A 16,103-nucleotide genomic window follows, 5' to 3' on the forward strand; every position below is an offset into this window, starting at 1 on the left:
AACGCTTTATATTAAAATAGGTTAAATTGGAATTAGTTTTAACTTTAAAAATTCAAAACAAAAATAAAGGTGAAAAACAAAAGCAGCATGTCTATGCACAGGTATGTCAGCGTATATCAGATCATTTCGCCAAACCATATTTGGAAATAAAATATTTGAATCTGAAAATATGTGATATACTGTCTTAAGGCCATGTTTTATATATATCTTTGGTGACAAAGAGAGGCAAGGTAGTCCACACAGGGGGGGTCTCACTCCCAGAAGGAACAATAGCAGACATCGAGGACAGTTACAAGTACCTTGGAATTCCACAGGCAAATGGCAACCAGGAGCAGGCAACAAGGAAAGCTGCAACAGCTAAATACCTCCAACGAGTAAGGCAAGTTCTGAGAAGCCAGCTCAATGGCAAAAATAAGACCCGGGCAATTAACAGCTACGCACTGCCAGTTATCAGATACCCTGCAGGAATAATAAGATGGCCAAAGGAAGAGATACAGACCACGGATGTTAAAACACGAAAGCTCCTCACCATGCATGGAGGGTTCCATCCCAAATCCAGCACCCTGAGACTGTATGCTAGCCGCAAGGAAGGAGGCCGAGGACTAGTGAGCGTAGAAGCCACAATCCAGGATGAAACATCCAAGATGCATAAGTACATCAAGCTCAAGGCCCCAACTGACAGTGTGCTCAGTGAATGTCTCAGGCAATGAAGAGCAGAGGATAAAGTGCTGGAGGACAGATCCTCATGGGAGGACAAACCCCTGCATGGGATGTACCACCGGACCATAACTGAAGTGGCTGATATCAAGAAGTCCTACCAATGGCTAGAAAGGGCTGGCCTACAGGACAGTACTGAAGCGCTCATCCTGGCAGCTCAGGAACAAGCCCTGAGCACCAGAGCCATAGAGGCTCAGATCTACCACACCAGACAAGACCCAAGGTGTAGACTGTGCAAAGAGGCCCCTGAAACAATCCAGCACATAACTGCAGGATGTAAAATGCTGGCAGGGAAAGCATACATGGAGCGCCACAATCAAGTGGCTGGAATAATATACAGGAACATGTGTGCAGAATATGAACTGGAAACCCCAAGGTCAAAATGGGAAACACCTCCGAAGGTGGTAAAGAATGAGAGGGCAAAGATCCTGTGGGACCTCCAGATCCAGACTGATAGGATGGTAATGGCGAACCAACCAGACATTGTAGTGGTGGATAAAGAACAGAGGAAAGCCGTTGTGGTGGATGTGGCAGTGCCAAGCGATGGGAACATCAGGAAGAAGGAACATGAGAAACTGGAGAAATACCAGGAACTCAGAGAAGAACTGGAGAAAGCATGGAAAGTGAAGGTGACAGTGGTGCCTGTGGTAACTGGAGCACTCGGGGCAGTAACCCCCAAGCTGGAGGAGTGGCTACAACAGATACCTGGAAAGACCTCAGACCTCTCAGTCCAGAAGAGCGCAGTGCTAGGAACAGCTAAGATACTGCAGGACCCTCAAGCTCCCAGGCCTCTGGTAGAGGACCTGAGCTTGGAGGAGAAACCACCCACGGAGGGTGAGAGGGGCGTTTTTTTTTTTTATAAAACAAATAGACACATTTGTTTATTTATAAAATGAACCAGCTTTGGTACATCGGTTTGCAGGACCACAGAGGAGAAACTTTGATGACCCAAACGGACCTCCGGGTTCAGGGAAATCGAGGAAAGCTGAGGTGACAGCCAGAGACGAGACGATGATGACGACATCCATCTGCCACACAGAAAACCTTTTCATCTACCTAAAAACAGTAGTTTTAGTCCTTTCCCAATTCCTTCACAGATGAATCTGTTTACCCAGGCTGGATCCAAATCTCCCCACAAAACATGTGACGACACCAGAAGCTGAAGCCATGCTGTAATTTTTCCAGGTCCAGTCAGCGGCGCCGCCTCATTTCCCAGTGGTTAGGGTGTGTTGAAGCCTGCTTAAATTACAGACCCTGTTCAATCGCCGTCTTCGCTCTCAGCTGCAGAAATGCAGCTTCGTACATTTGGTTAGAATAATAACCATCCAGGTGAACATCAAAGCCGACAGCACGTCCATTTGGAACAAGATCTTTATTCTGCTACACACATGTCTATGTGCTTTTATTTGGACACAATGTGATATACAAGTTTCCCAGTCGTTTCCGCTCGTGTTGGCAGGTTTTTTTGCCGTAAACAAAGACGCTTGAATGAAGACAAAGGTGGTGATTTACAGTAATCCACCTTCTGCCGTGACTCGCAAATTGTTTATGTAATGCTTAAATCTCTCCGACGTGATTCAGAAAACTAACTTGTTATTGCAGACACAAAAAATGTAATTAGAGTGCAAAATAAAGATTTTCTTCGTCTCAGTGAAACAGAACAATGACATCTTTTAGATTGAAAAGCTCTTCCACTCTTGCTTTGCTGCAGAGCAACTGAAGACAAAATGATTTAGTCACAAGCTTCAACATGTCCCCCTCCCTGTCGGAAAAGCATCTTTTTATGCTCTTCCTCCTCCCAAATAGAGTGAAGAAGCCACGTTGGGACTCTCTTTTCCTGATTCTAGGGCACCCTGCGTGACCCTGGAACGTCCCAAACTAACGACGTCAAATGAGATCCCACCCAAAAGCTTCCGGACAGTATGGAGTCGCCGTGGCACAAATAGACTAAACTGCTCACATGCAGCCGCAGCCATGTTTGCATAACTGAAGATAAGCAGAACGGGGTTTTTCCTCTATCGCAGACAACATATGAACAGGATTTGGTCTTCAAGTCTGGGTGTCAGTAAAGTTTCCAACTTCACTTGTTTCAGCTCTTCATCTCCCTCTCAGCAAATGTCCCCGGGGCGGAAGTTCAGAAACCGTTTCCACCAAAACGTTTGACGTGAAAGAGGTTTTCATCTCCAGGTGGTGAGAAGGTGGAGCTCCTGTGGACGTCCCGTGTTGGTGTCCACAGGCTGCCTGGAAGCTTCACATCAGCATCTTCTCCCTCCCATGCTGAGCATCCCTAGCGGCTCTTGTTCTTTTTGGTGTTTACCTAAAGGAAAATCCAAAAGCATCAATAATCGGCTAGAAGAATACATAGAAAGGTTCTTCAGATCTGCAAATATCTTATTATACTTGATTTAAGATAAAACAACGAGATGTAACTACTTCCTTCCATAAATCTAAGTCATTTTGAGCTCGAAAGCATTTTATTTTAATCAAAATCTCTAAAGAAACCCCTTTTTCTTTATTTTAAATCATATTTTTCATTTCCTCTGTGATGGTGAGCAGTCTAGTTTTTTTAGATTTAAGAAAATGTGACAGTTTCATTTGACTCATAACAATTTTTTGTTTAAATGTGTCATTTTAGTAGATAAATATGGTTTAAAAAAACAAGTACATTTGGATGAAAATAGGATCGTTTGTGGGATACTTTGTTTGAATAGACCTAAATTAAAGATATAAAACCTTTTTTTGAGTAATGCATGCTTATTTTGAAATATATTTCAAAATGCAAAATACATAAAGATGTGAGTTTAGAGCAGATTTCAGATGTTTTTTTGTCTTAACCTCTTCAAACCTGAGCCAACCCTCTACACCAGAGGGTGGGTAAACTACGGCCCGCGGGCCGATCCGGTCCGCCTCCTGAACAATATCAGAGACCCGTGTTTTTTATTTTCATCTGGCCACACGATCAAGACGTGACATTTTATTCCCCCCTTCTGCAGTCGGTGCTCCAACCTGAAACCCTCTCAAATACAGTCTTTCCTTTTTTACGTCGCGGTTCATCTTTCCCGGTTTAGCTCATTCTTTTAGAGCGATTCTGCTGCTTTTTTTCCAAACAGCGTAACCTGTTCTGTGTCCTGATTGGCCGAAGACCCTGTAAACAGAAACAGAAACGCGGAGCTTTTCAAACTAAAGAAATCTGTGATCAGTTCTTTATTTTCATTCTAAGACCCTGGAATTAATTTCTATGAAGGTTTGAGAATTTAAAAGTATGAAAATGTTCATATCTGTCTGAGAAAAGTGTAGAAAGTGTGAAGTGAGGATTTTTACTGCCATAAACGTTTGTAATCAGACTCCGTGGATTTCACAGATCACGGTTATTTTTAGAACGTTACTCCTGCAATAAACGAGGGATCTCTGTACTGGTGAAAAGGTGATGCAGATAAATGCTTAGCTGCAGCAGAAGACATAGAAATGTTTTTTTTTTTTATTATTACTGGATGAGAAACAGACATGCAGGACACAGCTGCTCAGTTTTAGTGCAAACTGTGAGACGTGAGGAGCTGCAGCGGGAAAATGACGGGAGAGGATCCACTATTTATTGGTTTTTCTTTTTAATGTATATTTTTTCCTGACCTTTTGTCTTTAAAAATCAGTTATTTGGTAATTTTTTATTTCACAGTGTTATTTATTTTATTAAAAGGATCATGAATGAATAAAACTTTATTATAGGGCTTTACAATTAAAGAAAGATAAAAGAAGTTTAAAGAAAAAGTCTTACTGTGGCCCTCACTAGAAAAGGTTTGGGGGCCCCACTCGAGCATCCATGTGGTGTTGGAAGATTTTTTGGTTTTCATTCTTCCAATCATCCAAACACCACATGAACGCAGCATTTCTCTAAGTTTGACATGAGGAACATCAAGCCGTTGGTGCAATTGGCTCTAAATTGAGAACAAAAGTTTTAACCTAAAATCCTCTAAAATGCTCCATTTTAAAATATAATTTTCAATCCAAATCCTTTCATCCAGATTCCATCTTATGTCTTTCTCACTCCACGCATCTGCTCCTGGTCCGGCCCTTTTATCCAATTTTAAAACCCTATGTGGCCCACGAGCCACAAAGTAATTGCCCACCCCTGCTCTACACAAACGGGTTTAACTCCGCCCAGGTTGAGGCAGAGTTAAACCCGTTGAGCCACGCCCATTGTACGTGATTTAAAGGTGACGCTCAGCACAAACACGTTTTGAACAATTATTGGCGATTGAAGAGAAAAAAGAAGTAAGAAAGAGTGAAAGGCAGTTGAAAAAAAAAAATGTTCCCAGGAAGAAGTCGGCTCTTGTCGTTGGCTTTAAGCGATCGGTCATCGCATCAGTCGGGTCCACAATGGCGCCTTTGGATTTGCCTCCGACTGTTCGCCAGAACTGCGATGAACATGACATGAATGACATTCTGTTTATTCACTGCTGCGTCTGCGAATGCATTTTCTCTTTGCTAGTGCAAAATGTGAGATATATTTAAAGCGGGTTAATGGCCTTCGAAGTGTGCATGATCAGAAACTAATGGGCTTCCCGGAAGCAACTGTTCGACGCGAAGGCTTAATTTCTGATAATGCACACTTCATAGTTAATCCACACACCCAGCAGCTAATCAGAATCGAGTTTTCACCCGGACCGTGGTGTAAAATGAGACAAGAGCCGCTTCCTTCATGACCGGCATCACACTTTTGTTCAGTCTGCCTGTCGCCGTAAATAAAAAGGGCTGTTTTATTTTCCAAAAAAAAAAAAAAAACTCTAAAATTAAAATAACAAACCATTTCCTGATTTAAAAAAAATGTACATGGCGAGCTTTAACTTTAACATCTCAGGATCCACTCCTGAATCCAGTAGGTGGCGATACTGCGCCTGGAAACTTGTCAAATGCGAAGAAAAAGACGGTAATTGCGTTGAGGAAGAAGAATCCCATACAGGGAGTGGAGCGCAACGCGTTTGACCCCGCCCTCGCTGAGCCACGCCTCTGTCTGCACACTGCAGCCAGGGGTACGTACCCCCAGTTGGGCAGAATGAAATACCACAGCAATATAACCCAAAATGTGACGTCTATGCATTAAAAAGAAATCTTCCCATTCTTACCAATCTGCCATTGGCAGACTTCATTTTTAACTTGCGACAAGGAAAAAATCCTCCCATATTCTCTACTTTTGACTTGTTTTGAGATGATTTCCAGCGTATTCTTTCAGATTCTGAGAGCAAGTTTAGGCTGGTGGGTGTCCTTCAATAGAAAATTGCCAGCTGTGGATCAGAACAAGTGGCAGCCTGCGCCTCGCAGGCGTGAAGCCGGGGGGTGTGCGTGCGTGCAGGAACAAGCACGGCTCAAAAACACACCTCTCCTTTGCCTTGAGCTTGAGCTTAATGACCCTCTAAGATGATTCCAGCAGGTGCCTTTCCCTCTGAACCCCCCATGAACAGAACCTGAATAAGGAAGTACCTTGCTGCCCAGCTTGAGGGTGTCAATCTCCTCCCTCTGCTTGCTCAAGGTCTCATTCATGCTGCAGAGGTGGTCGCTCATCATGCTCAGCTGGTCCTCGTAGCTCCTCTTGGTCGTAGCCAGCTCATCCTGAGAGGCATCATTCTGTTAGTCTGGAGATCTTCATCCTCATCATCATCATCGTTTTAATCTCTGAGGGTTTAAACTTTCTGTGTTCATCCCTCTGTAGTCTCCAAGCCCATTGGTGAGTCGCCAATCTGGTCAGCTGTTTACAGTGACGCAGGACTGATATCGGCCCCCCCCGTTAGTATAGTTTTTATTCTAAATTTAACCTGAAGGTTTCAAAACGCTTTTAGCTTTGAAACAAACAAACGAGATACTACACCTTAGAATAAATCCCAGTATAGTGAAGCTTTGGCTGGTTTTAATACGTCCTTTATATTGTTTTGAGTTCGTTTTTTAGATTTATGTATTTGGATTTTGTCTCTGTGTTGCAGCTTTGTTATAAAATATAAAAAACAGTTTGATCTCAATTTTCTTTTCTTTTTTATTTGCGGAAAAGAAAAACATTTAGTAAGGGTTAATGGCTGAGTCTATTATCAGGAATTAACGCACGCCGCGGACGCCTAAACCGTCCGGCGTGAAGCAGAGTGCGTTAAATCAGATAACGCCCACTTTGTCGGCCATCAACCTGCTTATACCAGGGTCATTTGCAAAAGAAAGACATATTTTTTTTGTTTTTAGTACTTTATTCATGTTATTTTTTCAGTTTGTATCACTTTTTTCACAGGAAGCAGACTATTCGTTAGGTGGTGCAAATAGTTTTGTGTGGAATTATTGTGTAATATATTAGGGGGAAAAGGAATTTGGGGTAAGCTTTAAACATGAATATAACATAAAGATAAATTAACAGAGCAAATTATAAAGTATAAATAAGAAAAGCTACTCAGACTACTAAGGGTTGTGTTAAAATGTTCATGTCTGTCTGAGAAAGGTGTTTTACTGCCTTAAAACGTCTATAATACTTATTACTTTTTTGAGAAGGAAACGTGTGCCATAAACTGTGATCGGGTTTTACCTGTAAGTGCGTGATCTTCTGGTTCGCCAGTTTGACGTCTTCACTCAGAGTCTCTCTGGCCTTTTCTGCGATAGTTAATCTCTTGGCCAAAGCGCGGCACTGAGAGAGAAGGAAAATATTGTTTATGGCATCGCTAAGCACACTGCAGTCTGAAACCAGAACATGTGCTCCTTGAGTCGAACAAAAACGTAGCAGGTGAGTTGAGGTTCTGAGGAAAACATCTCTTCTCAGAGGGTCAGAGGAGCAGGAAACAGAGCGGAAACAATAAAAAAAAATATATTAGTAAAGAGCGTCACCTCGGAGTGAAAGTGCACAGCTTTGCTATCTGAAATCTGGAGCTGCGTGGTGAGCTCCCCAACTCTGCACATGTAGTGACTTTTTATCAGCTGCTCCCGGGACTCCTCGTCTCCCACCTGCAAGCACAGACACAGCATCGAGCATCCTCAGTGTCCTCGCTCAGAAGACCGTTCCCATTAGAAAAATGCCTTCCAAAGACTCTGCTACAACTCACATGATCAACTGAAGGTGTGGTGCACAACATTCCAACCTGGTGGAGAACAAACACTGAGAATCAGCGGTCAGACGTAGAAAGAGTCCAACTCAAGAACTGAGATAAGAAGAAAGTCAAAGTGGGAGGAAGACAGGAAGTAGAGTTCAGTGTGAACTCAGACAACAGTCTTCCACTTTTCTGCCACATCAGCAAAGTATGAGCTCCACTGAGCAAACCCTGAAGGGGAGTCACAGAAAACAAATAGTGCTGCCTTTGTAACATCTAATCGCACACAAAGCGCCGGAAGCAAAGGACTTTCTTTCCCGTCAGAATCAAACAGCAGCTAGAACGGTGACGGTACCAGGCTGGTGCAGAGAGCCGTCGTCGGCGTCTGCTGCCCTGCGGGGCTCTGCTCCGCCTCTGCTTCCTCGTGGTTTGGCGGGGGTGCGCCTGCTGCTGCCGCCCTCTGCGAGTCTGGGCTCCCCCCCAGAGCCGCCGCTGCGAGCTGCGCTTCCAGCTCTGCAATGCGCTGGTTCTCCTTTTCCAGCCGCACCTTCCCCAGCTGGGCCTCCAGGAGCCAGTGCTCCTTCTCCTGCTCCAGGCGGGCGATCTTCTCCAGGCTCTGCTGCACCTGCAGGACGCAGCGGACAGTGAGCAGGACCCCGAAAACACTCTGCAACCTTCAGCTTTTACATCCACTGTACTCCTTTAGATGCTTTGTCACTATCAAAACTGTCTAGATTTGCTGTAAAGCCCCTTCAGGAGGGCGTGCCACCTGCTGAGTGAGGCCCTCTCTGCTCTCGGTGGAGCTGGTGAGGACGCGGCGGTTCGACAGGGCTTCACTGTACGGGACAGACGGGGCTCTGGGCTGAAAGACGGCAAGAAAAACAAGTCTGCACGCTTTTATCCCAGCAAGCATTAAAGCAACAAAATCAGAATAAAACAAGTGGAATGAACCTAGTGAAAGTATTTACTGACCCTTTTGAGAGCATGAATGAAGGCAGCTGCTCTCTTTTTGTTGGCAAGCATGCTCTCTGCTTGCAAAGGGTTGAGCGTGACTGTGCTGCCTCTTGGACTGTAGCCTGAGGATGTGAAAAAGTCCAAGTTGTTGCTGAAAAAAGTAGCGATCTGCAACAAAGAGATCCGTCATGAACACATCAATCCCACATGTTTGAGATCTACTAGAAGAAAGAAAGAGAATATTAAGACCACATATCATGAGCCGTAATAATAAAGGGTTCTGCAGCAAATTGGAAATATTACCCAAGTCCTGCTGGTTTTACACATTTGCTGCTAAGTTTTCACCTTAGTGTAAAAATAAAACAGTAATTCAATTTTAATGTTTTGCAGCAAAGATCAAGATCAGCTTCAAGTGAAAATGAAAAAAACAGACTTTAAACTTGAAAAGAAAAGTTGAAAACTGCTTTAACCTCAATATGACATAAACTTGAAGGAAATATTGAAAATTTGAGAACCCAAAAAGCTACACAATTTTCTCTCCCTTTTCGCTTTCAGTCTGCAATTTACGGTTCGGATCAGAATTTTTGTTATACAGTTGGTCTTAATTTTATGTGTGGGCGGAGCTTTATGCCCATTGGCTACTGGGACATGAGTCACATTGAGTAAAAGAGGCTATGGTGATCCTTGGGAGACAGTTATCACTACTGTACGCCACATCAGAGGAGGTATGACACAGGCGGCGCCAACAACAGACGCCATTCTGAGCAGAAACGACAACACCATAACCTCGAAGCCCCGCCCCCACCTAGAATTAGGCGCCCTGCTGAAAAAGTCTGAGTTGAAACTGACAGAAATGAAAAAACAAAAATTGAAAATGCAAAACAGCAGCTGTCACAAATAAAGATTTGTTGTTGGTAACAGTTTTAGGTTTATGTTTTTTTTAAGTTTCAAAATTACAGTTTTATTTTAGCTTTTTAACATTTCCTTCAAGTTAACAATGTGTCATTTAAAAGTTTTGAAATTTGATTTTTCATTTACCAAATTAGACACACTCCAATGAAAATTCTGTTTTTGGTGTTTTTAACATTTTCTTGTGACATTTTTCTGATGACAGAGGACATGTTTGAATAAATTTGTATTTCTGAGAATTTTTTTCAATTGAAATTGTAGGGAATTGGGAGAAGACGAAAAAAAAATTGCGTTTTTGTGACGTAGAAACTACACTGGGCGAGCCACAAGCTCCGCTCCATTCTGATGAATCCACTTGCAAACCACTAGATCCGTGTAGGTCTTTGTCTTCCTCGTCCGAGCTGGAATCTGACCAAACCTTACGTTTGGATAGCTCCAATACTACTCGCCATTTTTTTGTTGTACCAGTAATTTTAGGTTGAGCGTGAGAGGGGCTGTAAGCTAGTGGGCGAGCGTGTGAATGGATAGGTGACGGGAAGTGGGGGTGAGGTTACGCCAACAGTCCCGGCCTCAACACAGAGGTGAATTGTTAATGAACTCCTGCTGCTCTGCAGAAACTATGTTCTAGAAAACGACACCGATGTTTTTATTTTGGCTAAAAAAAAAAAGGCATCTTTATATATTTAAAAACTCTACTGGGAACGCTTTGAAAATCGATCAGAAGGTGATGAGTGGGACTTTAAGCTAATCCTGACTTGACCTGGTGCACTGCTCAGACTGGCGTGGGGTTGAGAGATGGCTGCGGTCTGCCCTCTGCTGGTCATACCTTGCCGGTGCTGCTGGTCAGCGAACACAGCGATCCGAGGAGGCACTCTGTGGTGGTGCAAAGTTTCTGAGTGACAGTGGGGAGCTCCTGCTCCATGCTGGCCTTCTGGTTGTAATGCTTTGACATTTCTGCAGAAATGAAACCAATAAAGCCACCAAAATACAATTTCATGACATTATAAATCTTAATACTCAAGTTATATGCATGTCTAAGCACAGCATATAAGAAATTCTTGTCGATGGTTGATGGCTTCGGGTTAAGAAGAAGAAGAACCTTTAACAGAGTCGTGAAGACTGTGCAGGCAGGCGGCGAGCTGGGTAAAAACAGCTGCAACGCTAGTCTGTGGCATGGCGTCCTGCCGAACACCTGCCACATCAGGCGAATATCAGAGAAAGAAACTGTTCAAAAACATCTATTCTTCATCAAAACGCCAGATTTGACACATGGTTAGATGTCACCTTACAGGGTAAGGCTAAGAGGTTGATGTAGTTCTGCAGCTTCTCAAAGACAGATGTTACTTTCTTCACGTCACTCTGTAACTCCTGGTTTTTGGCTGTCAGAGCAGCGGTGCACAGAGGAGCCTCACACTCTTCCTCCAGGCTAAAAGACGTAGAAGGAACAGAGATCAGTAAATTCTTCCTCCCTTCTATCTTCTCACACAAACAGGTGTCCACCTTTTTAGCTGGTAAGGAAGAATCTTCTGCAGGAAGTGGGTGTAGGAGGAAAAATTCGAGGCGAAATCCCTCAGCTTGACCACGGTCTCCTTTGGATAGAGATAAAAACAACACAAGTGATGTTTAAGAGATGGTTTAAAACCTCACAAAGGCACTCATGCAGAGAACTCACCAGTGCTGTGACGGTGTCCTCTGTGATGCTTTGGTACAGCTGTACAAAGCTGTCCTCCAGGGGGCGCACATACACTGCATTCTCATGTAAATACTGAGAAAACTGGAACACAATCAGAGAAGTGGACATGTAAAAACCGTGCTGTCATTTTTCCTCGTTTGTGCACGCTTTCCTCACCTTCTGGTTAAGAGGAGAGATGGGCTCGATGGAGGAGTCCAGAGGGTAGATGTGGATGCGCTGCTCTGTGTAGGAGTGGAAGTTCAGCAGCGCAGCCACCAGGTCCTGGATGAAGCTCAGGGCCTGGCTGGCCACATCGCGAGCCTTCAGCTGAGGCCAACACAACAACGCAGAGAAAATGCTCACTCACATGTTGTACCAATAGTAAAGCAAAGCAGAAATGAATTTAAATTAGGCAAAGGTCTGGGGGGAAAAAAACAGCAGAAAAGCCCCTTTAAACAAATGCTGCCTCCTTCATTTTTGTTTTATTTTCAGTTTGATATGCCTGTACATGAAAACATGACTATGCAGGCTTTAATTCTCACCATCTGACAGGTCACTGCCTGAAAACGGGTTTTTAAACTGAAAAAAGGATCCATTTCCCCACATTAGCATGAACAAAGAGGATGAAGTCTGCTTTCTGAACGCTAAAGACGTGTTTGTTGTGAACCAACCTGATGTCTTCGGTTGTGGGCGGGCACGTTCAGACTGTTGTAGTCGCTAAATTCTGCAGAGAGGAACGAGAAAAAAACATTCCACCTGACAAAATCATCATGATCTGTCAAATCTAGCTTTGAAGATATATATCCCACAATCCTCTGTGTTTTGAGTGGGGTTACACAGCTTTCAGCACAGCGGCGTGCTGTTTACGGCGTCTCGGACCAAACCGGTTGTTTTTGTCCGTGCGGCCTGATGCCAGTTACTCACTGGTGTCGTTGAAGGGCACTTTCTCCTGGATTACACTGCTGCTTTGTTTCATCTGCGTCCGGAGCTCCGTCTGACACCGTCTCAACTGCTGCTGACTGCAAACGGACGAGAAAGCCAGACGGCTAGCGCATTAAAACACGCTGAATCCGGTAAAAAATGTGGCCTAAGAAATGTCCTTTACTTTGGAAAGAGAGGGTTTTTTTTGTAAGATGCATGTTCCTCATTTGTAGTGTATTCTATATTATTGCAGTCACACAGTGAGGCTGACTGAGAGGAAGCATCAAGGAAAATCTTAGTCAAACTGTCAGAAATGAAGTAGGCCTCAAAGCCAGCAGTCATTTCTGAGTGTGACTGTAAGACATGTGATGTTTCACATACATTTACAACATTTAAAAAACAAAAAAACATCATAAGCCATATTTGCAGCACATGCAGTCTCTGATTACATATTAAAGTTTCTGCAGATTTACCATTCCTCTGATCGCACTCTGCACTCTTTGGCTTCCATCTCCAGACTTTGTGCTTTCACCTGTCATGAAAAAAACAAACAAAATCATTTTAAATCTATCTTGACTGAAGCATATATGGACAAACAGAACAGCTGGAGACTCTCACCTCTAAGCGTGCTTTGTCCCCCTGCAGCCGCTCAATTGTCTCCACGTATTTTTTGGCGAGTCCGTCCACGGCGGTTTGATGCTGCTCGGCGTTCTTCTCCAGCTCCTCGAGTCGGGCCTTCAGCTCGGCCTCCCTCTTCCTGTGCTGTTCATCGGCTTCGTAAAACTAACAGTACAAAAGAAATGGCTGCAGGTGGAGCCTCAAAAAGTAAAAAATACTGAGACGAAGCTGCTAACCTGGATGTGAAGCCGTTCATTTTCCTCGATCTTCTTCTGCAGGTCTTCATCAAAAACACTCTGAGTCTGCAGGCCGTGTTGGGAGGGAGAGTCTCCTTTACTCTGCTCAAAGACAAAGACGCATTCATGAGAATTATTGTATGACCGTCCAAAGGCCTTCATCCATCATCATCCTCACCTTCCCCTTCTTCCCTTTGGTTTCACTGGCGACTAACTCTTCTTGCAGCAGCTCCACCCTCTTGGCCAGCTGCTGGTTTCTGAAGCTGAGGCTGTCCATTTCCTGCTCTTGCCTCCTCAGACTCTGGTCTCTTTGTTTCAGCTGCTCCTGTCGATGTTAAACAGCAAAATGAAGGATGTTAGGGTTTACGGAAAACCAAAAAGTGTTCTAGTTTATAAGCACTAAAAGCTGTCAGTGCAACAAATATGAATTTCTTCTTCACTACAGTTGAAGCTAAAAATCCAACATGGAAAACGTGATCCTCGACGTCTCCTGAGAAACCTTTTCCACAACACTTACTAGGGTCACCTTTATAACATTCAATCTTATATTACAATCATGCTAATATTTATCTCTGCTACTCCTTGGGATTCTCTGGTATTTAATTCCTACTAATAAAATGTGTAAATTAAAAGAAATTTATAATAAATCTTGGAAATTTTGAGTTAATTAGGCAGTTATTAGTTATCAGAGATATTAATAATCGCCATGACATGTTTCTAAACCAATAATTTCATGTGTTGATTGCCATATTGCTGCATTAAAGAATGTCTGAAACCAATGAAAAGGATCAAAATGGATGCCATTAAACCTGATCCTGTTAAAACTGAGGTTTATTCAGACGAACTGGATAAAGTAATTGGATAGATTAAAGGTGTGCAAGCAAAACACTGAAACCCTCAAGGGCTCCAAGTTTAGTTTTGGCATCAAAGAGCCACAGAAGTTAAATGTTTCTGATGTAAATGAGTCAAAATGATCCGCTTCCTTTGTGCAGTTTACCTTCAAAGTGGTAGAGTTTGCTTGTTCGTCTACTACTGCCTTCTTTAGCACTTGGTTCTGGGCTCGGAGCTGTGGAAAAGTAAACAGCATTCTATATTGTTAACATTTTTTACATAAAAAGAACAAATCTCTATATCTTGCATTTAACCATTTCTTAAAGGAAGTACTATTCACTCTTAAACTAACAAGACAAGTACTTCTTTTGGCAGAACAGACAGTGACCTAGTCAGCACTTTCTCAACAGGATCTGGAGTTTGGCAAAAGGGAAGTTCAGAGATTAACAGGAAACAGCTCAAACTACCCGTGGCGTCAGCTGAGCTCAACACCAAACAACACAGAAACACGACCAGTTCTGTTGAAGGAGAAACACACCAACGACTAACAGTGAGCGCAGATTTGAAAGGCTAACGTGCATTTATATAAGTCAAAAAAAACTTTACATTTAAAGTTAATATTTTGTGATTTGGCAATATTTTCCAGTCCCCACTTTATAGATAAAATATTCAAAAGAGTGTCAATACATTTTACACAAAGAAAGATGTTTCGTACTATTCTGTTATGCAGAAAATACTAGTTCAACAATCTTTAAGAAAACTAATGCATTTATTTATTTGTATGTAGGTATTTCAGACAGTAATGATTGTTATACTTGGATGTTTTAGTAAATTCAGATAATTATACAGACATCAGGTGTGTGACATTCCCTTCAAACATAGCTCTAAGTCATCCAATTAGGATTCATCCCAGAATAATTATAATAACAATGCAAATATTGACCCAAAAACACGCATATAGAAAGATTCTCAGCAGCCTGCGTCGAAACACCTAAGACTGCATCTTCTTTTGGTTTAACAGCCTAAAATCATCAGCTAAACTAAAGCAAACTCACCAGGTTCCAGCAAATCTATCTACATTAGATCTATGATAGAAGAAAACTCTAAATATCTGCAAAATACTCAAAAACAAAATTCTGCGCACACACAAAAAAAAACTAGTAGATCCACAACTGTCGGTGCCTGTAGGTGACAGTGACCTACATTTACAGCAGTTTATCTCACCTCATGAAAGCGTTGGCCTTGTTGTAAAGACATTCCCTTAATGCTCAATGTACTGAGCAACAGTGTCTTAGTGCTTCGTTTATTACTTAATCCTAACTATCTAAGGTTGTAATCTGTAACTGAGCATGTGACTGGTAGGCTGGATTATGGTACAATAAATGCTCCTTCGTTGCACATTCATTTTATTTCATTTTTGTTTAAGACACAATAAAAGTTTTCGCTTACCTTAGAGTACTCCTGTGCTAGCTTGCTGTACTTTGTCTGCAGGTCTGTAACATTAGCCATTGTTGCTTTTTGTCGATGATAATGTGTCGTTTAGTTTCTGATCCCTTTTGTTTTGATAAATTCACAGCTGGAGTGTCCTCCCAGCTAGCAAGACGAAGATCTGACTCGCAGGCGGGCAAACCCACCGATTCCTCTCTTCCTCGGAGATCTAATTTCCTGGGGACCGGGAAACATCGGGACGGTTAGGAGTCCCGAGAGCTGAACGGTTTCCCCCGCTAATTCATGTCCGACTAGCGGTGTTGTCGGCACTAGTTAGCCGCGGCAGAGCTAGCCGGCTGCTAACCAGCGATGTAGCAAAACAAATCCCGAAAGTGAAGTCGGCGGCCCGTTCCTGTTAATGTCCTTTAACAAGAACTGTAGCGACAACAGCGTTCACAAAAATGATTTAACAGTGAAAGTGGCCGCTGACAAGCCGCGAATCCTGAATAATTAAATCATGTGGCGGAATAATGTCAGGTTCTAGATAACCCGCAAAATGCAGCCGAAATGATAGGCGTCCGGAAACACTGGCGGTAGGGTCAGAGTTCAAATGAACTACCCGAAAGTGGGAAGGGTGCCACCTAGCGGCAGAGAGGGGAACGGCAACAGAGTTCAATGATGAGAGAAAGTAATGAATGAAAGTTCAGAAATATCTTATTTTTAATGCAATGCAGGCTTCTATTTAATATACTATAAATATATTATATA

At 42.9% G+C, this 16,103-nt stretch overlaps 1 protein-coding gene across 1 annotated transcript; it reads right to left on the reverse strand.

The window, feature by feature from the left end:
* Positions 1-2,070: 2,070 nt before the first annotated feature.
* Positions 2,071-15,956, reverse strand: ppp1r21 (protein phosphatase 1 regulatory subunit 21). Its single transcript, XM_011484650.3, has 22 exons — positions 15,357-15,956; positions 14,074-14,142; positions 13,255-13,401; positions 13,077-13,178; positions 12,841-13,005; positions 12,696-12,754; positions 12,226-12,320; positions 11,973-12,025; positions 11,479-11,628; positions 11,302-11,403; positions 11,130-11,218; positions 10,919-11,055; positions 10,729-10,821; positions 10,456-10,583; positions 8,739-8,888; positions 8,536-8,628; positions 8,122-8,391; positions 7,782-7,817; positions 7,567-7,683; positions 7,271-7,369; positions 6,193-6,321; positions 2,071-3,034 (listed from the first exon to the last, which is right to left on the reverse strand). Exons 1-22 carry the CDS (start codon positions 15,414-15,416, stop codon positions 3,005-3,007), a joined length of 2,373 nt encoding a protein of 790 aa, XP_011482952.1. The 5' UTR covers positions 15,417-15,956; the 3' UTR covers positions 2,071-3,004.
* Between the last annotated feature and the right edge of the window lie 147 nt (positions 15,957-16,103).

This window comes from Oryzias latipes, chromosome 15 (genome assembly GCF_002234675.1).
Source record: "Oryzias latipes chromosome 15, ASM223467v1".
NCBI classification, from domain to species: Eukaryota; Metazoa; Chordata; class Actinopteri; order Beloniformes; family Adrianichthyidae; genus Oryzias; species Oryzias latipes.